General features: G+C 37.5%; 2 protein-coding genes across 3 annotated transcripts in view; one reads left to right on the top strand and one right to left on the bottom strand.

Moving 5' to 3' along the window:
* Positions 1–794: 794 nt before the first annotated feature.
* Positions 795–16,933, bottom strand: DCLRE1A (DNA cross-link repair 1A). The gene is made up of 10 exons (XM_070432226.1): positions 16,881–16,933; positions 15,246–16,349; positions 11,787–13,487; positions 10,144–10,277; positions 8,934–9,052; positions 7,738–7,878; positions 6,657–6,802; positions 5,713–5,867; positions 2,374–2,515; positions 795–1,351 (listed from the first exon to the last, which is right to left on the bottom strand). Exons 2-10 carry the CDS (start codon positions 15,706–15,708, stop codon positions 1,191–1,193), a joined length of 3,162 nt encoding a protein of 1,053 aa, XP_070288327.1. The 5' UTR covers positions 15,709–16,349; positions 16,881–16,933; the 3' UTR covers positions 795–1,190.
* Positions 16,934–17,162: 229 nt separating this feature from the next.
* NHLRC2 (NHL repeat containing 2) overlaps positions 17,163–24,548 on the top strand; it is a 43,925-nt gene continuing 36,539 nt past the window's right edge. Inside the window, exons 1-2 of one of the 2 annotated variants that reach the window (XM_070432223.1) lie at positions 17,163–17,579; positions 20,877–21,029. In XM_070432223.1, the coding sequence (XP_070288324.1) occupies positions 17,402–17,579; positions 20,877–21,029 (331 nt within the window). In that variant the 5' untranslated portion in view covers positions 17,163–17,401. Of the gene's footprint in view, positions 17,580–20,876; positions 21,030–23,904; positions 24,422–24,548 lie in introns of those variants that run through there. The other variant, XM_070432225.1, reaches the window with a different exon arrangement.

Below are 24,548 nucleotides of genomic sequence, written 5' to 3'. Positions count from 1 at the left end.
CATGATCTGACCATCTATTTCCTCTGTTAAAAATGTCAAATTTGTAAAATCTTTAGTTTTTTTTTCTAATTATGACTCTTAATTAATTACTTATAAAGAGTTTATGGTGCCAAACCCAAACAAGTTAAACTATTTCAAATATTTAATTGAAATAAACTGAGAACATAGTTAAACTGAATTGATTACCACTGTGCCCCTAAGAGCTTTTCCTACCCTAAATGTGATCCCTATAACCCTTACCTCTATAACAAAGTCAAAGCTTATGAAAATAAAGTTCATGGAGAATACTACCCCTCTGGTAACTGAAATCAATACTGAAAATACTTTTCCCTGAAAACATTTAGTAAGAACTCCCAAAACTAATTTCACTGCTAGGGGTGATGAAGAATACACATATGCACACATGCATATACGCTGACCATTATCATATTTAAACCCCATAAATACATTTTTCACATGCTTTGGTCTAAAATTTCCATTTTGGATCAGTTATTGAATCTGTGTTGGAGAGATCAAGATTCATAAATAAATTATATAATCTTACTTAAAAATACACTGCAATCTTAAACTTTCAGTTATCTGCTATCTTGAGATAAACATCATTCATGCAAACTTTCCTCCATCCTTTATTGGGTGATTATCTAAGCTCTTTGAAACATCTTCAGAGTAAAATGCTGAATTTTTTAATTGAAACTTTATAAAATTGCATGAAAGGCGCAGTTATAAATCCTAAAAACCAAGACACTAGATAGCAAATTTAAGATTAATTTTTTATTTAAGTATACATATCATATAAAAGTTTTATCTCATAAAATATGCCCCATATTAAATAAATTTAAAGACAAATAATTATTTATATATAATGTTTTCAATCTAATTATCCATTATAATGAATCCTTGTGGTCCCAGACTTGGCCTTTATTTCCTCTGTGAAGGCTGGATGGAGAGCATAACTGCCCATTGGGAGGGGCAAGGATCCAGGGTGTCACGGAGACCAGCCTCAGTGATCACTGAGGATGCTGAGAGGCATTGAGCACCAAGTTATTCAAATGTAAATAAGAAAATAAGCCACATGAGTGACCTTTGCGAGGTTTTCCACATAAAGCGTATTTCATATCACTAAAGATTTAACTACTCACAAGCTACACCTAAGTTACTTAACTAATTCGGAGTCCTTTGAGGTAACAACATCAATATCCAGCTTCCAATTTCCATTCTTTAAAATATTCCTCCATTGTGTGCCTAGATTTCCAGGAGCCAACATTCACGGTAGGTATGATTTTCTGGGGCTTGAGCCACTGAACAAAACGTTTCATTTCTAGGTAGCTGCTGTGTTCACTATAAGGAATTCCTAGAACACAAAAGAAAAGATTGCCTACTAAAAATCAAATTAATAAAAAAAAAAAATCCAAGCCCAAAATGGTAAAAGGAAAATAAAAGGATCCAGAGTGTTTTTGTCAAAAACTCCCTGGTGCTTTATTTCTGATAATAAAATGTACCTTTTAGGAAAAATAAAGATGAAAACATTAAAATGATACAAAAACTTTGAACATTAAAACATTCTATTATTTTCCTATGTAGGTAATAATATGCATTTCCATAGATTCTTATTTATAATTATGGTTTCTTTTAAAATAATTCTTCTCCTTAAGCACTCTGCTCAGCTAAGAATTTCAAGAGAAATCCTAGAAGAATGAGTAAAATTTGAAGAACAAGCAGGAGACATCTGGTTTCCAGAGTAAGAAAGCAGATTCCAATCCCCATGCTTTGCACACACAAAAAATAAGCGAAAAGAAACAAATTAAATTTTTAAAATTCCCTTCATCTTCTTCCCTGAAGATCAAGTCCCATAGGAATGGGAGAAGGGTCTTGTTCTGCGTAAAGTAGGGTCTTTAAAGCTGAAAGTCAGTCACTGGACTAGCGACATATCAATAATGTTTCCATCAGCTATTATTGTAATTAGTCCATTTCTGAGGACAACAGTAAACCTCCTCCAAGAGATGAAAAAATTCAAGTCCACTCTGAGACTCTGGTTGCCACCACATCTACCCACTGTCTATCTGTTCTGAGCGTCACAGCACCATTAAACCTTGCAGCACACATCTGTGCCCCCTCCCCATTTCAAGTAGTTCCAAACTTCCCCCTACATATCACTGATCTCGCAAACAATATGATCTGTGTCAGTCAATGTCTACCTACTATGGTCATACTCCTTCACATCAGCTTATAATGTATTAGAGATACAGGTTAGAGTTCACAGAGAAATGTGAAACTCTTGAATCGTTAAAGATTGCCATGCCTGTTTTTCTTGCATCTTTAATTCTAAAACATGTAATTGCAAATATTAAAAGTGAGAACATTTAATAAGTATACCATATATTGAAATGTTTCCTTTGGTCTGGGGCACGACATCTGTTATACTCGTTAACTTATTAGAATGTGTCCATCCTGTAGGTCGAAAAGCCAAAATCTGTTCATATCTCCCATCATACTTCTTCAAATGACTCTGTAAACCCTGTTAAATAAAAATAGGATATGGACCTAATGGTCAAGGAACATGGGTTGTGTGCACTGAAACAATGATTAAAGGTGTTACATGGCACAGTCACAGGAAGTTTTCACTTGGTAAATTTTAGCTTACCACAACCTAGTGCAGCGATTTTCAACTGGTGTGCCACAAGCATTTTTAAAACATGCAGTACCTGAACTATTTAGTCAAGGGCATTAACCTCTTTTTCCTGAGACTGTCAAATAAAAAATGACAACAGTCAACCCCATAGCCATCTGGTGTGAATGAATCAAAATTCTACCTGTGTTTTATTGTCAGATCGGCAAAAAACATACTTTTTTGGTATGCTTCGGAACTTTAGTAATTAGTTTATGTGTGCCATGAGTTGAAAAGGTTGAAAATCGCCCATCTAGTGCCTTGCTTCCAAAGTAAATAAAAAACTGAAAAAATATATTTTCACCTTATATAAAGTTAAGCATGCTGAAGTACAGTCTGAAAAAAGTTAAGATGGGACAGTTTTAAACATAAGTAATTATATTTAAACATATAATTACTTATGTTTATATATTAAACATGTAGTTTTTAATATAATTACTTGTTTATATATATTATCATAAGTAATTATATTAAAAACTACAATTCAGATAGTTACCCCCCAAAAATCACTTAAATCCTATTACAGTTCAGTAGTTTTTAGCATATTCAAAAAGTTGTATGACCATGACCACTATCTAAATCCAGAACATCTGCATCATCCCCAAAAGAAACATCCATTCCTCATTCCCTCTTCTTCAAGCCCTGACAACTACTAATCTACCTGGTATCTCTACAGATTTACCTGTTCTGGACATTTCATATAAATGGAGTCACACAAAATATAGCCTTTTGGCCCTAGTTGGTTTGACTCAGTGGATAGATCATCGCCTATGGACCAAAGGTCCCTGGGTTTGATTCCGGTCAAGGGAACATACCTTGGTTGCAGGCTCCTCCCCAGCCCAGGCCCTGGTTGGGGCTTGTGTAGGAGGCAACCAATCGATATGTTTCTCTCACATCAATGTTTCTCTCTGTCTTTCCCTCTCCCTAAAAATCAATGGAAAAACATCAGGTGAGGATTAAAAAAAAGAAATGTAGCCTTTCTTTTTCATGTAGCATAATATTTGCAAGGCTAAGTCATACTGTAGCATATTTAGTATTTCATTACTTTTTTTAAAATATATTTTTATTGATTTCAGAGAGGAAGGGAGAGGGAGAGAGAGGGAGAAACATCAATGATGGGAATAATTGATTGGCTGCCTCCTGCACGCCCCCTACTGGGGATCCAGCTTGCAACCCAGGCATCTGTCCTTGACTGGAATTGAACCCAGGACTCTTCGGTCCACAGGATGATGCTCTATCCCCTGAGCCTATAGCTAGGGCTATAGCCGAATAATAGTCCTATTTTGTGGATATATCACATTTTGTTTATTCATTGGTCTTTGTTGGACATTTGAGTTGTTTATATATTTTGGCTATTATGAATAATGCCATTACTTAGAAGTTTTTGTGTGTAGACATGTTTTCAACTTTCTTGGGCACATACCTAAGACTGGAATTGCTTGGTGATATGTTTAACTTTTTAAGAAATTACGTTTCTTACATTTAATAACTTTTTAAGAAATTATCAAATTGTTTCCCAGAGCAGCTGCACCATTTTAAAATCTCACCAGTAATGAATGGGATTTCTAATTTCTCTAAATCCTAACCAACAATTGGCATTGCCTGTCTTTTTTACTAGAGCTGTTCTAGTGAATGTGAAGTGGTATCTACTGTGGTTTTGATTTGCAACTGCCTGATGGCTAACAATGCTGAGTCTCTTTTCATGTGCTTATTGGCCATATGTGTATCTTCTCATTCATTTGGTCATTTGTATACTTTCTCATTCATTCCTTGGTCTTTAGCCATCTGGCTTCCTCCAATATCACTTCACTACAACAGTTCTTATACAGGTCACCAAAAGTGTTCTGATTGCCATTCTTCCTTATAAGACCTCTCTGCAGCATATGGCACTTTTAAACACTCTAGTCCTTTCTTTTTCATAATACCCCAACTCATCCACCCCCACCGTCCTCCTAAATGGATAATTTGTTCAAATGGAACAAAGCAGAAAAGAAAGCTGTAAAATAATTTTAAAATACTATACCCTCTCCAAGATATCTGTTCATTTTATAATTAATCACCATCTCATTAGCCTCCACACAAATTGGATGCCTCCCAAATTTAAAATGTTTCCAATGGACAAAACTCTGACATCGTCACCCCTAACATTTCTTATTAATTATATACTCATGAAAACAGGCCATAAACATTTTACCTTAATCTTATGAACAGAGGAGTTAGTTATACCAGTTAGAATTTCCTTACTCAAGTGATAGACCTAAAGTGTTCATTTTCTTTACAAAATACAAGTGTTACTATTTATAAGAGAGATACAGTAATTCCAAGTTAGTTCAAAAAGCTCCATAAGAAGTTTATTTCATGAACATTACAGAGAAAAAGGAAAATACATCTTTTTGTGTATATTATGTTCTGAATCATTTTTAATACACAACTTTGATGTATTCCATTGCTAGGTGTCAAAATGTTACCAAATGGAAAAATATCTTAGTATATGAATAAATCTGACAAGCTCCCCAAGTCACAGTGAGGTCATATCTTATGTATCTTAACTTATAGCTCAGACTTCCTCTTATGTTGCACTTCCACTATTTTATTTAATCCTCTCAAGTAAATTTTCAACATATATCAATGTTATAAGGGCTTGATATTAATACAGAATAGGCCTGAAAAAAAAGGTAAGACCTCCTTAGAATTCTCCATTCATTTCACCACTCACCCAGGAAGAACTGGAAAGTGATCTTATGAACAGAAAGTCTGAATGACCAGATAGCTGTATACTTTTCTGCATATGTTTCTTCCCTTATGCCAGCCTTCTAGTCCCTACACTCCTGGTGCATATATGAATTACAGTATAGAGCTACACACACAAAAAATGAAAAACATCTTAAATTCCCCTTAAAAGATTTTCTGGGCAAATTTACTATAGGTGATGACTTCATTGTAATGGAATCCCACTGCATTAAATGCAGGTAAGTGGAATTCTAGTTTATAGTTATCAGATTATCTTTTCTAGTTCAGCCTAAAACACTTATCTCTTGGATACTTACCTTAAAATTAATTTGCATCATTGGAAGAAGGTGAATTAGTGTACCACACATGTCTGTAGTGATGAGGGAATTAATTTCTGGTATATTGAGGCACTGTAAGGTTTTATATTTCTCTCGGGACATGCCCACTTTTGAACCTATAACATCAGCAATGGCTATAGGCAAAGAAAAAGATTAAAGATAGAAAAATTACAGTTTATGTAAAAAATATTACAACTTAACCAAATTTTAAAATAAGAATTTACCAAATAAAAATAAATTCAAAACATTCATGCGTTTGCCATAATATCTCAAAAGGCGGAATAATTTTTTTGGTTAACTGTGTGGAATAAATTGTGAGAAAAACCAAAGAATTTATTTTTAAAAATCTAGTATTTAAAAACTGCAAAATATGTATAGAAAGGGGTAGAAGAAGGGAAGAAACCAAGTTTGGAAGAACTAAAACCCTGGCTTCATCACTTCATATCTTAATGCTTGACCTTATGTGACGATTGGTAAGAAGAAATGGAAAGTACTTCGCAAAACAATTCAGTACTCTTTAGATGAACTACAATGACATACCCAGAAATCATTTAGGAACAAAAATTACAACTATTCTCTAAGGTAATTAATTGATGGTTAGCATCAAAGGCATACAGTGACACAATTATATACTAGACATCTTTAAAGTGTCTTAAAATACCAATGGACCATGGGCATTTGCTCTGTAAACACTCTGTAGCTGTAAAGGCTACCATAACCACACATCAAATGTTTCCGTTAAGTTAAGCCTTTCAAAGTTTAAATGAATCAGACTCTGTCCAATTTTCCTTCAGCTTCAAAGGTAATATTGTACCATTTCAGGAAGTAAATTTCAAGCACTAGAAGAGACCGAAAGGGCTTTATGCAAAAAGAAGCTGGTCTTTATATTATATTAATGTGAATTAGATACAGCTAACACCCACCTAGGAAGACTTTCTCTTTTCCAATAGAATAAGTGCCACAGACAACAAGAGTACGTGGGTTTAGAGTTACAGCCTCGAAGGCAGTGTTGATGGCAAACTGGATAACCTCCTGCTGAGACGGAAAGCAGTATTCTGGGCTGCAGTATCTGTAATATGGAAATATGGTACTTATAAAATAAGAGCAACAAGAAAGCCATGGCATTTAAATTGGATGCTTTTTTTTAAAAAGAAAATAAGCTGCAGCAAAATTACATACAGCAGCAGTATCATATATTAACACCACTGCAGGTCATCTCACTGCCGGTGGGGACAGTATTTGTTACCAGCTGTTGATAATTTATGATGGGATTATGCATTTTCAGTATGCTTTTTTCATTATGTTTCTTTTATCACCTTTAAATAAAGAAATTGCCGTTTTCCCTTCAAGATTATTTCTAGCCAGCCAGCTTTTTTTTAGCTCTAAAATTAAACCTCAATACCTTTTTTTAACTCCATCACTAGCAAAGAAAATCTACAGATAGGGATTATCTTTGGATTAAAGAATTCTGCCACAGTAAGAAAATAATCATTATTAAAATAATGAAATGAAACATGAACTTAATGAAGGAGTTTTAAATCAAACGGTTAATATTCACATGGTTGTCTTCTCTTCTCAGGGATACAGAAATATATACAGCATTATAGGAATATAACAAACCCACAAATTCTAAATACTCAGAAACAGAATCGGACTTTGGTCTCAATTTTCTCTTCACAATTGTACTTTGTAGTTACAGATACTTTGAAAGGATAACCTAAAATGGTGTTTTCCTAACGTTTGCCCCCAATTATTCTTCCTTGTTTCAGTAGTAGGATTCTCACATGCACCATATTTTCAAAAGGAAATTATAAAAAATAACTGAGCTGTAGTCAGTTAGGACATGTGATCCCAAATTTGTCCTTAAACAGCATCCCTCTGATAAATAGTCCTAAATAAAATGCCATAGTTTTGATCACCTAAGCAAATGCTCAAATTATTCACAATCTCCATGGCAAATGCTGTCTGTGGGAAAAGGAAGCACACAAGCAAAGCTTCGCTTACGTGGTATCTAAGTAGAGCGTGTGGACTTTCAGGCGCTTAAGAAGAGAACGTTCCATGGTGGGATCCGCTCGGAAGTCTCCAGTGTGTAATACGACGTTACCATTCGGAAGGTAGAAAAGGATCATGACAGCACCTGGGCAGCTGAACACAAACATTTCAAAGAAATCGTCTTAACACAGGCAGCAAACACTTAAAATAGATCCATTTTACTTATGTAAGTTGTTACACCTCAATAAGTTTGACTAAAAAATATTAGAACTTGAGTTGTTATAATTAGTGGTTAAAAGAAAGAATCAGCAGCAGAGTAAGCAGATAAAACTTAAAGACAACCTGAAGAAAGAACACTGGCCCTGATTTTAGGAGACCTAGATTTAGTCTTAATTTTAATTCTCTAAGCATCTGTGATCGCTAAGGCACATGAGGCTGACACTCTATGAAAAGTAGAAAGAAAACAAGTCAATAGCTGCATTTTTCCCATGTAAGTAGTGATTTTAAAAAGAGAGGGAAACCATTTCCCCCCAAAAATCTTCATTCTTTAGTATCAAAAGCCTGAAAAATTACTTAAAGGGAGAAAAAAAAATCCTTCTAGTAGCTGAATGGAGTACAAGCTGTTAATTTATATGTGGTATTTTTTAAAATGCCAAAGGTTATCTCTCTTTTTAAAAAATATGTTTTTATTTATTTCAGAGAGAGGAAGGGAGAGGGAGAGGGAGAGAGAGAGAGAAAAACATCAATGATGAGAAAGAATTGTCAATTGGCTGCCTCCAGCATTCCCCCTACTGGGGATTGAGCCCAAAACCCGGGTATGTGCCCTGACTGGTTCAAACCCTGACTTCCTGGTTCATGGGTTGATACTCAACCATTGAGCCACACTGGCTGGGCCAAAAGATTCTCTCTTAAAGAACAGCAGCAACATGTTAACATATTTGAAATAAGGAGTCATATGTCGAACACGGTAATTTAAACTGGATGAAAAATGGGTTAGATAACATTTAGAGGATCTCTACATTTACTCTCTGATTCTGTAATTGGGTACATCATTTGTTTTAAAAGGAGAAATATGTTTAACTTAAGTTTTAAGAAATATCAAGCCTTTTAGTTCCAATATAAAAGTTCTTAAGTAACCATGCCAATGCGTCTTCCTTTTGAATTTTTTTAAAAAATAGGCTATTATTAAGGTAACTTTTAATACTTACTGATTGGCATCAAGCAAAACAACTTTGATGCCATTCACCATACATTCGGTGTCCATTGGTAATGGATGGATATACTGTTCTTCCACATGAAGTTTGCTCTTCAACAAATTGCCGGTTATCTGCAAAACAGAATGTGCTTACTGCTGCTCCAGTAAAATATTAAAGTATTTTATTTCATATCTAATTTAGAACCCAAGCATCTTAATAATCTCCTGTTCTCCCACTTACATCCAATGTAAACCCTCCAGAATGCCAGAAGATGGCTGTGTCACAGCTCTGCTTAAGTACCGTCACCTAAGAACTTCCTACGATGAATGTGTCACAGGTCTGCTTACATAGTGTCACTGGCTCTGTCCCACCTGTGAAAAGCCCATCCCTGGCATGACATACAAAACCCTTCATGATCTGGCCCCTGCCCCTTTCTGCGGTTTTGTCTCCCATTATTCCCTATCTTGTGTTTAGCCATTCTGAAATACCTGAAGTGCCTGGAATGGGTCTATTTCTCAGGTGTCTGCTTTTTTATAACCAACTCCACTCTCTACCATGAATCCTCTCTTCTGACTGGTTTTGGAATCAAACAGACCTGCCTTCAAATTCTGGCCCTGCTATTACTAGTTCTGTGACTCAACCTCTGCAAGCCTCAGTTATTTCACTGATCAAAAGAGGACAACTCAAGAATGTTGTGAGGATTAAATCAAATTCCAGCCAAAGCCCTTAGTAGCAGGCAATGAAATGTTCACCTTTCAATAATTCATTCAAGCTAGCTCTTTCATCATGGAACCTTTTCTACCCGTAGCCTGGGACAGAGTGAATAAAGCACTTCTTCCTCCAAACTTCTGGGCACTCAGTTCACTTTTCTGTTACAATACTGATCCCATCCTGGCATTATTTGTGAAAGCGTCCCTTAAGGCTGTAAGTACACTAAAGTTAGGTCCTTGTCCTTAAATTATCTTTTACTCAATAAATGTTCACTAAATGAAACTTAGATTTTTTTTTAGTACATTGTGTAGTTTATCTATTATGTCTAAATAAAAAATGTTTATAACTATTGATAGCGCATTGGATTTTAGAGCCTCAATATGGAGTCTGCTTTCTCACATGTTGTCTAGTAGAATGAGAGATCTTACAATTTTAATTATTCCCTTTTAACCAAATTGTTTAGAAATTCACTGCATTCTACAAATTTATAACTTAGAACACTAAAACTTACCTCACTACAATAAACTGGGAATGTGGAGTTTTTAGACAATCCAGCATAATGATCAGAATGAAAGTGGGTGAGAAAGTAGGCTGTGCAACCTTCCACCACTCCATACTGAAAGGCATCAACTGTAAAGCCAGTTCCTGCAATGAAAACACCAGCACAGTTGCTTGAGCAACGCCAACAGAGGGAAAGAGACCCGGTTTGGTTACAAATACCGAACCCTCTAACATCTTCACATCTCACTGCTAACCCAGCTTTGGAACTGAATTTAAAATTTATGGTAAATTAATTCAGCAAAAGGTGATACTAGAGATGAAAATGAGTCTTGTAAGTTTCCACTAAATATTACAGCATAGGCTTTTTAAAAAAATGAGTAATTATACCAAAAAAATCAAAATACTAAACTACAAATCAATTACTTCTTTGTTTTATTTTGAGTATTACTTCTTTGAATATTTTCCCAATTCTTATTGGGGCACCTAAATTCCTTTATTTCTGCAAGATAGCCAAAGGAGAATGCTAACTTTCTTCTTAAAAAAAAAAAAAAAAAGAATGCTCAATGGGGGCGATAGTGATATGCTTCTAAGGGGGCAAAAATAACTGAAGGCCCAAATAATCCTTCTTATTATAATGATTTTTGGCCGTCAAAGGGCTACTACAGTATAATTACAGATAAACAATATATCAGCAGAATTTGAATTTTATTGTGAGGGGGTGAGAGAGAGGGAGGGAGGGAAACAAGAAAAAAAAATGTCTCCCTAGAGAAGCAATACAAAAAAAAAGTTGAACTGTTCTAAAATGTGTTCATGAAAGAAATACCCAAGTGGGTTCATGAAATACCCAATTATACGCAAATAAACGAGCAAATGATTCTATTAAGACATATTAACACGTTGCATAATGGACATTTAAAATACAGAAGATCAATAAAAATAATCATTAAAAACAAAACTGGTGCTATGGGTACAAAAATGCTATCTTCCACATAAATACTTTGAACAAATTATAGCTCTAAATCATCAATAAAGCACTTCAAAAAATCTTTCTGAAACCAAGTGTATTTTGGCAGTTTTCTTTTGTATTCTTTCCACAAGAAGAGTTATTAGTTCCTTCAATAACAAAATTCATTTTAACACACATTTTTCTACTAAGTCATCTATGAAGACATGATAAATTACAGTTATGAAAAAACTGAGAAACTAAGTTATGATATGGCTTAAAAATGTTGGGCATTTACAATGACCTATATAACCTGTGACATTTTCCATCTTTGAAGTTATTTAGTACTTTTCATTTCTCTTAAATGCTTAGAGACAGTGTTTTATTATAGTTATTTTATAGGAAGCTTTTCCTCCTCCTGTATTAAGCTGAGCTTTAGTAGTCTTTGTCAAATCTATAATACCAACCTATCAGTACAGTATCTTGTGTACAGAATATGTTGAATAAAACTTTACTGAATGGAGCAAGAAAGGTTAAATACATACACACACACAAATCTATGTTACAAGTCAGTGAAGTGGCATAAAAAAATAAAAGAAATAGATACAAAAAAACTGTTTCATGCACACACACACACACTGGAAAATGAACATGAAATTCAGAAAAGGTGCCTCTTTGTAGCTACAACAAGCATTGATATTTCAACTTACCAGGGATTTTCTTATAGAATGGACACGTCCTTTTTCTTAATTCTCCTGCAGGAGATGAGTATGGGCTTTTCCTGTTGCCTCTCTGCAGCCTGCCACAAGGTGACGTTATGAAAACTTCGTCTTTACTTAAATTGACTCCAGCTTTGGTCTTATTAACCAGGTAATCTGACCTCGACTGAGGCGTTCCTTCCTGTGGCGAGTCTGACTTTTTAAGTCTCTTTCTTTGATGCCGTGCCCTCTTACTAGAAGGTTCCACGGATTGCCAATTCTCACTTAAATTCTTTGCGTCCAATTCTGAATCACTTAAAGAATTTTCTGCTTTCCTCTTGCACTGCCTGGGCCTCTTTTTATTAGGACTGACCACTGGAGTTGAGTTCATGCCTTCTAATGCACTTTCCCCCACCGATTTCTCTTCTTTTCTTTTAGGTGGTAGACCAAAATACACACCTATATCCATTTGCTTCATTACCTTCGTAGAAGTCTGTGTTGCACTGCACTGAGAACCAGATGGCAACATTTTCAAAGACTTAGCAGAAGTCGCTGTACTCGAAAATGTCTCTGTATTTAACACTGTAACTTGACTGTCTCGCATACCACCTAATGCGTTTCTGCAGGAACATGCTGAGTTAGCATTATTCTTAGTACTGAGGCTCTTACTCGATAATTCTCTAATTTTACTTTGGGTTGGATGGAAAGAAAGACACCCTCCTCGGGCCTCGCTTTCAAAAGGTTTTGGCATTTTACTCTTAAGTAGTGGAAGAGAAATGTGATTGTAAACAGCTGATGCTTCCATTATCTGTTTCTGTTTATTTGATGGAGAGGCGTGAACTTCTGGCTCATCAGGTTTTGCGGTAGTGGCTTGACAACTAGAAGAAGCAAGTCCCCCTGCCAATGCAGGTGGAAACAACAAGAAACCATCATCAGAATATGCCGGATCATGACATAAAATAATACCCTCACTTGGGAAAAGAAGTTGAGATGGATCATTCAGAGTGCTGTATGTATACAATTCTTCATTGTATCTCTCTTGAGTTAAGAAGCTGTTCATTTCGGAGCCACTCTCCTGCTGACTCCTCAGTAAGGGACAGTGGACATTTTTAAACAAAGTACAGCTGTTGTCATCTGCTTCTAGGCTGTCATCTTTAGAGCTTTCTGTAAAAAACAGCTCCTGTTGTGAATCATCCAGCTTTTCATCTATATCATAAGTTTCTTCATCACTCTGAAGAGGAGAGTAGGAGATTTCACAGTCGCTCAAGTCATTTTCTGGCCACAGCAAATTGGTGTGTCCTGAGTTGTTCTGGCTGTCTAGTCTTCCGGCAAGAGGCCAACCAGCTCCTACCAGTTTGTCATCATTAACACATTGTGTAGCTTGTGGAGCTCGTTGGGACGTTTGGATATTTGTTGAAGAGGAAATCTTTTTCTTGGTTTCAGTTGGAGACTGAGAGTTTTTTAGACACTGTGTCACGAACAAAGGATCAATTGAAACATGTTTGAAGTTCTCAGTTTGTTTTTGATCCGGAGACCAACTTTCCTCAAGGCTACAAAGAAAGCCTGAGTTAGTCTCACTGAAACTACCGCCTACCCCATGGGATGGACTGCTAAGAGGACTATGACCAGCCCTGCTCTGAGCTAGCAGGAGGTGAGTGTATCTCTTGTAATGAGAAGGAATTGTCGAGGTACACAGAAGACCATCAGGACACTCTGAAAATTGTAATAAAGAAAAAAAGTATTACAGTGTCATAGCACAGACTACATTTTGACAGTATCAACGGATAAATCAACACATAAGTGTAGTCATCAGCTCCATATTGAGGCCTTAGCAATACAAATCAAAAGGTCAGCATAAAATAACAGTAACCCAGTATGTTTTTGCTAACTGCTAGTTATTATTTTTAAATCAAACAAATATGAGCTCCTTTAAAATCCATATCATCCTTACATTACGTATTTTTTAAACAGATGCTATATAAACTGATACCACCACTTTCTCTCATTCACTGTTTCTCAGGCAATAAAGAATAAAGAAGACCAATATATCTCTCAGAACCAGAGTTCTACTCCAATTTTTCTTATGGAACAACACAGATGTATGGCAATTGTAGTAACGAATTAGCTTCCATTATTTAGTAATAACAATCTTAATTAGTTATAGCTGTCCATACCCTGGGCCATTTAGATTCTGTTCTAAGATTAGAAATTCAGTTTGATACACTGGTTAATGATGATCTGGAAACCATTCCCCACCATACCATTGTGATTGGGTAACATTCTGTAAACCATCTTGGTATATCCCCTTGTATGTTTATTTCCTGGTTTATTAAATAGGGACACCCCCCCCCCCCAGGGTGTTCCATTAAATTAGAAGACTTCTTTGCTTAAAACTTAACTTAAAACCGCCTCATAAAAGTATTTGTTATAGAGTTCAATTCAAGAAGAGTCCACCTGAAACTATCAAAAGTTTAGTCAGAAAAGAAAAAAGATAAATATCTTTGAGGTGGTTTCATCTACAAGACATTTCACCCTGAGGTGTTCACCATGGGACTCCAACTTCCATTTCTGGATTTCAAGCCATTGAAAAGCAAATTACTAGCATTTGGTGAGGCTTTCAGTTGCTATTACTTTTATAAGAACGGCTAATGGCAAATTTTAAGAGTTCTTTTGCATCTTCATGCAGGACTTTAAAATGACAGAATAAGAAAATGGCTTTTGAATCACTTTTATCAGGAAAGCCATACTGAATATTATTTTTACTTTACTGAATTTTAATTCTTTGAGATTTAAAAATCTGTATACCGCATACATAACTTTAAAATACACAAATCATCAAAACCCATTTTCCATATGCTCCAAGTTGAAACTCTATCTTTTAAACATGACGTTTATTAGAGATTTTAAAAGATAAAAACACTGATTACCAATTGGCACATTTTTATCATCAGAACTTAATAACCTGAGATTCCTTCCCAGTTCCTCTTCCTGAACATTAGAATGATGCAGTCAACATAACCACAGTTAGAAGAGTGGGTTATAGTCGTAAGTCTCTAAAAGTCTGCTTCATAAAAAGATAACAGAATGGACAAGTTGTTTAACTTTTAAGAACTCTCATCTATGAAATGTCAATACCACCTACCTGTGCAGTTGTTGTGAATCAAATGAAGCAAGTGAAAGTATCTAGCATACGTGCTCAATTAGCATTTATGAAAAATAATTGAGATGTTTAGGGACTTTTATAAAATAAAATTCATTTGGACTGGTTTCAAGTTTGCAACATTCTTTACAATTATACCTCTGGCTGTTGTATTTTTACCTTCTCAGGAAGAGTACACATGCTTTTATCTTGTTTGCTTCTAGGGTTAGAGTGTCTCCTCTCAGTTTATTGCTTCCCTTGCTTGACTGCACTGATATGACTGGCCTACAGCAGGTCCATTTAAAGACCGCTATCTTTTATTGTAATCTTACCTGTTTCGGAGAGTGGCGGAGAATCCAAACACTCAAAAACATGCCATCGAGGTGTTTGACCTAGTAACGCAGAAAAAGGCATCTGGCAGTTTGGGCAGTATCCATCGTACACTGGACGGATCTTTGGAGACACCTGTTTGGTTTTGTGAGTCCTGCAGTGCTTTCCTGGTGTGGTCTTGCCTTGGGATTGCTGGGTACCATCTCCACAACTCGAACCCTGACTAGAAGTAATAGAAGTCTGACTACCTGTTACTGCAAGGCACACTTCAGGGTCCTCTGCCTTCTCTTTAGCTTCCACAGTTTTTCTTTTATTTCTGTTACGCTTTGACCGGTATTTTCCATCTGTTGCTTTTTCTACAGATTTTGGAGTATTCTCAGGGCAATTATTTGCATGTACTGGTTTTGGTTTCCTTTTGGATTTGTATTCCCAGATGTCTTCTTCTGAAAAAGTGTCTTCTAACATGGTAAAATAATTTTTATCATTAAAGAAGCACTAATCTTAAGTACACGGAGAGTCTATTTGTTGTTACAAAAATTTTTCAATGAAATTATTTTGCTGGGGAAAATAAAAACAACTTAAAACTGACTAACTTGATGGGAATCTAAAGGTCTGGTAATGAGTATATTGGCAAACTATACACCTTATACCTGAGACCACCTACTACAATAAGATTAAGAGAAACTATCACAGGGGTAGCATCTGATAAGTTTTCTATTTTTTTGTGGCTACTATTTCATTCAGACACTGGGCCTTTTATGATTCATAAAAATAAAAATCAGTAATACTTTGAAAATTAAGCATTAATGGGAGTCTTCGAACGAGCTTTGCAAAAGCGTTATAAAGCTGCTACCAGTTCTCTTTCCACTGGACAACTGTCCAAATAATTCTCAAATCCACCGACAGTCCCTGGGCAATTGGTTCGGCAGGTGTTGCAAACACTCAATGGCTACCTCAGTTTGCTCATTAAGACGAGTCACCCCATAATCAAAGCAGTGTGTGATTCCCAGTAAACGTAATTGCCCTCGTCCATGACGCCTGGATATTCAACAACTCCAGCTTCCTGGGTCAGTCTACCGTCTTCCTCCAGCGGCAATGAACAAACTCTGCACGATAAACAAACATCCAAACACGTGAAGTCGTGCCTGCCTGCACGGAGGCCACCCTCCTAACTCCAGACCACAGGGGTGGTCCGCCCTGGAGGCGGCCGGCCCTCTCTCCACCGGTCTCAGAACAAGGTTCACCTGCCCATGGCCTCCCGCGGGCTCTACCTTCCCTGGGAACGCGGGAGGCTGCAAGGCCAGAGAGCGGGGCTTTCCCCACTCCAGGGCCGGGAGCGAATGAGCTGCCAGCACAGCCCGCCCCATAAAAGCAATCACAGCCCTGCCCTTCTGAAGACGGAAGTCGGGCCCCCGGGGATGCTCGCCGCAGCCCACCTGCCACCCCGGGGAACAGCCGCGTCCGCTCCCCGAGCGCCCCCCTTCCCCTCCTCCCCCTGCTCTGCTGGCAATCCATTCGCGCCCGCACTTTCAGCACGGCAGGGCGACAAATGACTGCATTTGTGTACAAGCCAAAGCCATGAACAGTCACCCCCAACTTTTAAAAGCCTGAGGATATATATATCCCTTCTCCTTTACCTTTCCAGTCTTGGCGGGACTGCTTCCCGCCCTCAGGGCCGTGTCGAATCGGCTGGTTCCGGTCTAAGAGCCGGACTTCAAAAAGAATGGGGAAAAAAAGTATGTGTCCTTGTATAGTTCTGCGGACTCACTGAATTTTATTTTCTGTTTTTAAGGCGAAAGGTGGGGGGAATGGTTCTCTTCCAGCTTCTAGAATGCTACCCGAGGCCCTTTCCTGTCGAATCTGGCGTTCCGAACGCCCAGCCTCGGCGATGGCCGGAGGGCTCCAAGGGGTGGGGCGGGGCGGCTCGGGGCGGTAGTTTAATTACGCGCCGGGAATTGGCGGCGTTTTATAGGGACTTGAGCACCTGAATGCATGTTTACAACAGAAAAAAGTGCCCTTAGTGTGGACTGGGGCTGGGGGAGAGCAAGGTGAATGTGCCGTTTTGAAACCGAAGGACGGGAAACGCTGCCTCGCTGTCCCCAGAGAAGCGCGGCCCGTGGCCCGCGGCGCGGCCGCCCCAGGACCGTCCGGAGGGAACATGGCGGCGCCCGGCGTCCGGAGCCGCAGCCTCGCGGGCCTGCTCCCGGCTCAGACCTCGCTGGAGTACGCCCTGCTCGACGCCGTCACCCAGGAGGAGAAGAGCAGCCTGGTCTACCAGTATCTGCAGAAGGTGGACGGCTGGGAGCAGGACCTGTCAGTGCCCGAGTTTCCGGAAGGTGAGGGGCTGGCTTCGGGGTGGGGACCCCGCCGGAACCTCCCCTTCCTCGGGACGACACCCTCCCCTGAGTTGGTGGGTGAGGCGGGGTGGTGCCCGGCGGGTGGTTCCGGGCTCCTGGCCCGCGCCGGAGCCGTGGTTCGAGGGCGCGGCCGTACCCAGGTGCCCCGAAGCGGCGGCGCCCGGGGGGTGTCTGCTGGGCGGGGCCTGCCTGTCGGTCCTGCATCCTGAGCCCCGTCCGGACCTCAGGTTCACCCACTGCACCTGCCGGGACTGTTCAGTGGCCCCGGGGGGCAGTGATTACAATGCCCGCGCCCCCCGGCCCTTTCCGTCTGGTTGCCCAGCATCTTCTGCTCCAGCCCAGCTAGCATTTTACCCGTCTCTTCTTATGTGACACACAGTTCCGAACCCTCCGGGGGTGTTATCTTAATGATCTCTCTGCCTCCCCACCGCCCATGCAGGTGCTCTCACGAGCCCTGCTCTACAGTCGAGGAAACGGAGGCCGGGGAAAGCTGAGTGAGTTTGCCCCGGGCCTCACGGCTGGAACCATCGGCCGGGGTCGGATGCTGAAGACCCCAGATGCCAATGCTTTCTTAGCGCCGCCACACGTCTCCGTTCCAAGTCGTGAAACGGATCGTTTAAAAAATCGGAATCAGTGGTGGCCCATCTCCAAGGTCCGACTCCCGGCGGGCGCTGGGAGTGTTCGGAACACGAGGGAGGGAGCTGGACCGCCCGGCAGTGCTACTTGCTGTGATAAATGAAACCCGCTTTCCCTTCTTGGGTCCGCACTGCCACTGCTCTACCTGGTGGTGTTGGCATGCCTCCTGGCAGGACACCGACACCACATGTATAGTTAATTGGGTGGATGTGGCAGGGTTCGGTGTCTCCAGGGAGGTGTATCGGAACCTTACCCCCGGGGCAGCAGTCTGGTGTGTCTTTCCAGGCCTTTTGCTCCCACCTTGAAAAGTGCTTTTTATTTTCTGTTATTCATCCTATACTGGATTTGAAATATTGTGGAATTCTTACAAAAAAAATGGAAACATGAGTGCTTATTCCATCAAAGAAACTTTGAGAGAATATATATGTGTGTGTATACACACACACACATACATATATATACACACACACACATATTTATAGGATATATATATGCATGTTTTTTAAAAACTTTATGAGAAGTTATGTAGTACTGTTATAAGAGCAGGCAATCAGCTAGGATTTAGGCTAGTGTTTTTATTTTCTGGACTTTGTATTTATAATGAGTGTGTTTTATTACCATCAGATTTGACCTTTGACTGGTAAATAATGTAACAAAATATTCAAGCTTCGTATTTGACATAGTCAGATTTTCGACTGGACCTAATTATTGAGGACAGAATGCTAGAGATGACTTTTTCTTGGTTTCTTTATCAGTAAACTGATAGCAAGAAGTCATAAACGTAACTGTCTCAAAAATGGTATGTTTTTGTTCATTTCTTAAAAGAAACACATGTTTATGGGAACTAGTGTGATATAATGGATGGTCAGACAGACCTGCAATTAAATCCCAGTTATTCCATTTGTTAGCTGCAGACTTTGAGCAAGTTACTTGACTTCTCCAAGCCTGTGTTGCACTTGCAAAATAGAATGAGTATTTACCTTTCCTGTTTATTATGTAGACTGGAGGTAACATACCTAAAGTTCTTAGTTCATAGGGGAGTTCAGTAAATGTTAGCAGTTCTTAAAATTATATTGATTGTCATTATTGTTTTTATAAAATGTATGATATTATTAAGCCTGAGAGGCACCTAGCACAATAACTGACATGTAATAATATTTTCTCTGCCCTCAATGTAAGTCACTCTTGACTGTTTACAGAAAAAAAATTTAAAAGACAGGTTCATAAATATTTTGCAACTAGGATATAAAATATACATTAATTAACTTGAAATTGTATATAATCACTTGATCTGGCATATAATTAACACTTTATTAAAATGGATAATTAAGAGTTCACCCTAAAACCTTAAGTTGGATTAATTGGCAGAAGTGGTAATTTAATTAGCAGTTTTCTGGTGTGTGTTTTTTTTAAAAAATAATTTTTTTTAAAATTTAAATTCTTTATTGTCTAAAGTATTACATATGTCTCCTTTCCCCCATTGACCTCTCCCTGACCGCTCCCACTACCCAACATATGCCCTCACCCCCCCAACTGTCTGTTGGTTTTTTGTTGGTTTGTTTTTAGAATTTTGTTATATTTGAGTAACTCCAGTTACTGTTATTAGTCACTAGTTCTTATTATGCACTGACTCCACCCAACTCTGGCTTTCAGTTTCTATAAAATATTTCCAAATGCCTGTTTTAAGGTATAATTAAATACTGTATGTCAATTATACTTTAAAAGTATAATTAATAGTTTTAGTAGCTCCATTTATTTATTTATAAGCAACAAACTCATTATCTTTGTCTTCTTAAGTTGGTTAAATGAAGATGCTTTACTTTTTTTCATTATTGATTTTTCGAAAGAGAGGAAGGTAGAGAGAGAAAGATTGATCGGTTGCCTCTTGCATGCAACCAGGGATCAAACCCACAATCTAGGTATGTTCCCTGACCAGGCATCAAACCCACAACCTTCAGTGCACGGGATGATGCTCCAACCAACTGAGCCATACTGGCCAGGGCAAAATGCAGTACTTTTAATGTTAGGTTAACAATCTATCTTCATAGTGCATAGTTAAAATTGTAAATAATGGTCAAGTAATTATAAATTCTGAATTGCAAAAGTGCAGATTAAGGAGATTTTATTTTTCTTTGGAGGGAAGGGAACTAATGTTTACATGAAATCTGTAACAGCATATTTTTCTTTGCATTTAAAATATTTTGCATTTATGGACTCCTTCATATCAAGCATTTCTGCTCTTTTATGAAATTGGTTTAAGCATTTTGTATGTTTAACCTTTGAACACTTTGCTCCTTTTTGATATTTAGTCATGTCTTGCTATTTTTAAGGTTGACTCATTTTCAGTAGCCCTTTTGTACCTTATTGTGTACTTAGGCCCTCTTAACAATATTTGATATTTCCTCTTGTTTTTTACCTAAATGTGTTGATCTTACTTCCTTACACAGACTGCTATACTGTTTCTGAAAGAATTTGGTAGCTTTTCCTTACTATATTTGCAGGGCTGTCTCATTACAGCCTCTTTCCCATTTTGTTCCCCCCGTCTTCTCTGCACACCCATCTTCTCCTAAGAAATAAGTGGTTCAGATTTTAGATTAATTGTCCTTTTAGTCATGATCATTTATTTTGTGTAAATTTCAGGGTTAGAATGGCTGAACACGGAGGGGCCTATTTCTGTTTATAAGGACCTGGGCGGAAAAGTGGTCATCCTTGATTTCTTCACCTACTGCTGCATAAACTGCATTCACCTACTGCCTGATCTCCATGCCTTAGAACACACCTACTCGGATAAAGGTAATTGCCCTTCAATTGGTTCTAACAGACACAGACACTGGAAGAGTAGCTGACTCATTTCCTCACAGGCGAATGAATGTTTGGCTAGACTTCAGTAATTCTAAAATAATTTCTAATCTATGAATTAAGGACTCCATGTACCTTTTCAGAAGCGTTAAATTTAGTGATACTAGAACCAGCATTTAGTAAATTTAGTATATTTTTCTCTAAGAATAGGACATAATGTACTTTTCTCAGGATCAAGTATTTTAAAAAGTTAATTGTATATATCTAGATTTACCTGAGTTTGGTCTATAAAAAAATTAAATGTGTGACTCTGATTTTATACTCTTCTCAAGAACTGTGATATAAAGGCTTAAAGTTCTTGCCCTAACCGGTTTGGCTCAGTGGATAGAGTGTCAGCCTACGGACTTAAGGGTCCCAGGTTCGATTCCAGTCAAGGGCATGTACCTTGGTTGCGGGCACATCCCCAGTAGGGAGTATGTAGGAGGCAGCTGATTGATGTTTCTCTCTCATTGATGTTTCTAACTCTCTATCCCTCTCCCTTCCTCTCTAAAAAATCAATAAAATATATATATTTTTAAAAAAGGTTTAAAGTTCTTAATAGGAAATGTGATTATTCTTTTCATTTTGAATGACATGGACATGAACAACAGTGCAATACAGAATACTATAACAGATGCTCTTTCTTTGACCTGCTTTATGAAAAATATCTTCCAAAACACTAGGAAATCCTCTTTTATGGTATTTCAAATTCTGAAGATGTAAGAGATTAATCTTAATATTTACTTTAGAAGTTTGAGATTTTTTTCAGAGACTTTTTTTCCTGTTTACTTTTTCCTAAAAGAGAGCATGGGGGGTAAATGAAACTCAAGGTTCCATTTAATTAGGTTGAAATTAATTGAAGCTCTTCTCTTAATAAAAGATAAAAATGAGAAAGAGTCAATGATCTTGTGAATAAAGATGAGAAGAGAGTATACATGTGCAAGGTAAAGGACATCTTGAAACTTAAAAAACAGGAGTGAAAGATAAAATCTTCAGTGCTAGTGAAGCTTCAGTTGCTTTTAAATTGTAATAGGTTATATCTTCAAATTGCTAAACAATGAGATTTACCAAGAACTCAAAAGTCCCAGTAGCTAAATCATGTTTTCAGAAATTCATCTGTATTGATTTAAGAACTATGAGTATCTCATCTCTTAGGTTTTGAATGCTGTGTCTTCTTCAAGCCCCTGTAAATGAATACATTTATTGAACATGTGTTAGGTGTAAGGTTCTCTGCTTAACTGCTGGGGAAATATGTATCAGTGTATCAGAGTTGAATGAAAAGCATTTTGGAACCTGAGGAAATGACTGACTTTGCCTACAAGCATTGCAAAAGATTTCTCAGAGAAGGAGACAATTTAGATGGAACTGGGAAAAAGAGCGGCAGTGCAGCTGAAAATGAAAATGGGACAGGTGGGGGAAGCAACAGGGAAACTAGCAGGAAAGCATGGAGCGTGGGTTTCTTGGGGAGTGGTAAATAGCTTAGTTTGGCAAGATTCTTGGAGCTCCTGGGAAAGCGAAAGGAGAGGAAGGTAGGTTGGGTTTGGACCAAGTACCGAAGGGCTTGGTATAACATTCTTAATAGTTAGGCTTTTCCTTCCATTTAAGATACAGAGATATTAAAGGTTGTTTGTTTGTTTAATAGAATGATCACATCATAACAACATTTGAGTTTTAGAGAGGCACTACAGATTGGGTTAAGAATCCCAGAGTTAACTTTTTCCACACTTAAGATTACCCCTAGAAGACTGTATTTGATTAACTTTCTTGGTTAACCCTATACCTGGAACACATTCTTAGAATGGATCCTCGTAATCTCTTTATCACTTTACTGAAAAGCTCCTTTTCATAGCACAGTGTAATTAACACCTTATTTTTACATACAAATACACTTCTGAAAAGTAAAATACTTTGTAAATGATCTCAACATTATAATTTCAAAGAGACATTATTTCAGTAATATGCTACATATGAAAAAAATTTTTTTTTAATTTTAGAAGTTCAATTCATGGTCACAAAAGCTGGCATACCCAGAGATTACATCAAAGGTCAATAAACTGTTTCTAACTTCATTGGCTTTCTTGCGGCTGTCTTTTCTCACTACTATCTGATATGTTTCTGAACATATTTGCAGCAATGCTAATACTTCTTAAAAATGACATTTGGCCACCTATTTCAGCTTCCATGGAATGTTCAGTTCATTTTATCAGTAAGCCAGAATTGCTTAGCTTTGTGAGGGAGTGCTTATTAATTCAAAACTCCGTGAAAGAGGTCCAATTTAATACCCAGTCTCCTTCCTCTGTAAAACAGCTTTTAAAGTCAGGTTTGTAATGATGATCAGTATCACGTTTACAGTAGCATATGAGAAATCATAATGCCAAAGTCTAAAGTAAAAAGATACTGTACTTAATAGTAATGAGTGGTCTGGTCTTTAAACATTGTGTAAGAATGTAGTTATATCCTAAGGTTGTTATTCTTTAACAGTTCAGTTCACATTTATATTACTCTAACAGGTGCCTTGGTGGTTTTCTTTCCTTTTCTACTTTAGAGTTTCTAAATTTTTCTTTTTCTTTTCATGCTGGATACATTAATGGTATGTTATTATAGAATACCCGAATTTAGCAGAATGGCTTTTATCTAAGGAAAAGTATTCTTGTTTTGTAAGAAAACAATTAGGAAAACTTGGCATATTTTAAACTGTGATTACTTAGTATATGTTAATATATACTTAAATTAGATTTCTAAAAACGTAAATGCCATAATACACCTGAATAAATGCTGGAATTCTCATCATGTAGCATATACTATTTATTTTTATACTTTATTAAAAATTAGAAAATGCATTTTTTATTTTATAGTGAAACTAAACTTTTTAATGAGTCAATATGTAATTTCATTTTGTGTCAGGATTCCTAAAACCACCACCAGGTTTAGGAGCACTCACAGGTTTCAGCAAAGGGAAAGGACACTTGGGGCTAAGTCCTTCCTACTTTTGTTCTATATGATTAACTACACAGAAAAAGGGAACTGTCAGAAGAGGGCGCTCTCAAACTGAGAGCCCTGTCTGTAACATGAAGGGAATGTTAAAAACATCATATCCATGTAAAACTTTAAAACGTTGAAAATATGACTCAGAGTTGAAATGCCGATGAAAATTCTCTAAAAAATGATCACAATATTGGCAAAAACTAACAATTTTTCAATTGAATTACATATTTTCAAACATTTTAGGAATAATGAAAAAGCAACTTGTATCAAAATTCAAAACCTAAACAGAAATGGACCAAAAAGAAAAAGAAAAAAAAGAGGAAATGTCCTGATTGAAGTCAGAAAAGAAATAGAAGGAAAAGGTCAGAATTATATTAGAAATGAATACTAAATTGTGCCAAACAGACAATAAATTCATGTAAAAATGGAGTAAAGGGCATTGAAGTAAAGCAGGGGATAAAACTTGGGGAATAAAAATGAGCTAAAGAA

The sequence above is a fragment of the Myotis yumanensis genome, unplaced genomic scaffold, assembly GCF_028538775.1.
Source record: "Myotis yumanensis isolate MYYU_CA2020_CCGP unplaced genomic scaffold, mMyoYum1.0.hap1 SCAF_13, whole genome shotgun sequence".
Lineage (NCBI taxonomy): Eukaryota > Metazoa > Chordata > Mammalia > Chiroptera > Vespertilionidae > Myotis > Myotis yumanensis.
Note: the sequence above shows the minus strand (reverse complement) of the source record. Positions and strands in the feature narration are given on the sequence as shown.

Coding starts and splice junctions, on each gene's coding strand:
- DCLRE1A (XM_070432226.1), bottom strand. CDS start 15,708: ATGTTAGAAGACACTTTTTCAGAAGAAGACATCTGGGAATACAAATCC. Junction 13,488..15,245: donor TCCGCCACTCTCCGAAACAG/GTAAGATTACAA, acceptor TACAATTTTCAG/AGTGTCCTGATGGTCTTCTG. Junction 2,516..5,712: donor TGATGCAAATTAATTTTAAG/GTAAGTATCCAA, acceptor TTTATTTAACAG/GGTTTACAGAGTCATTTGAA.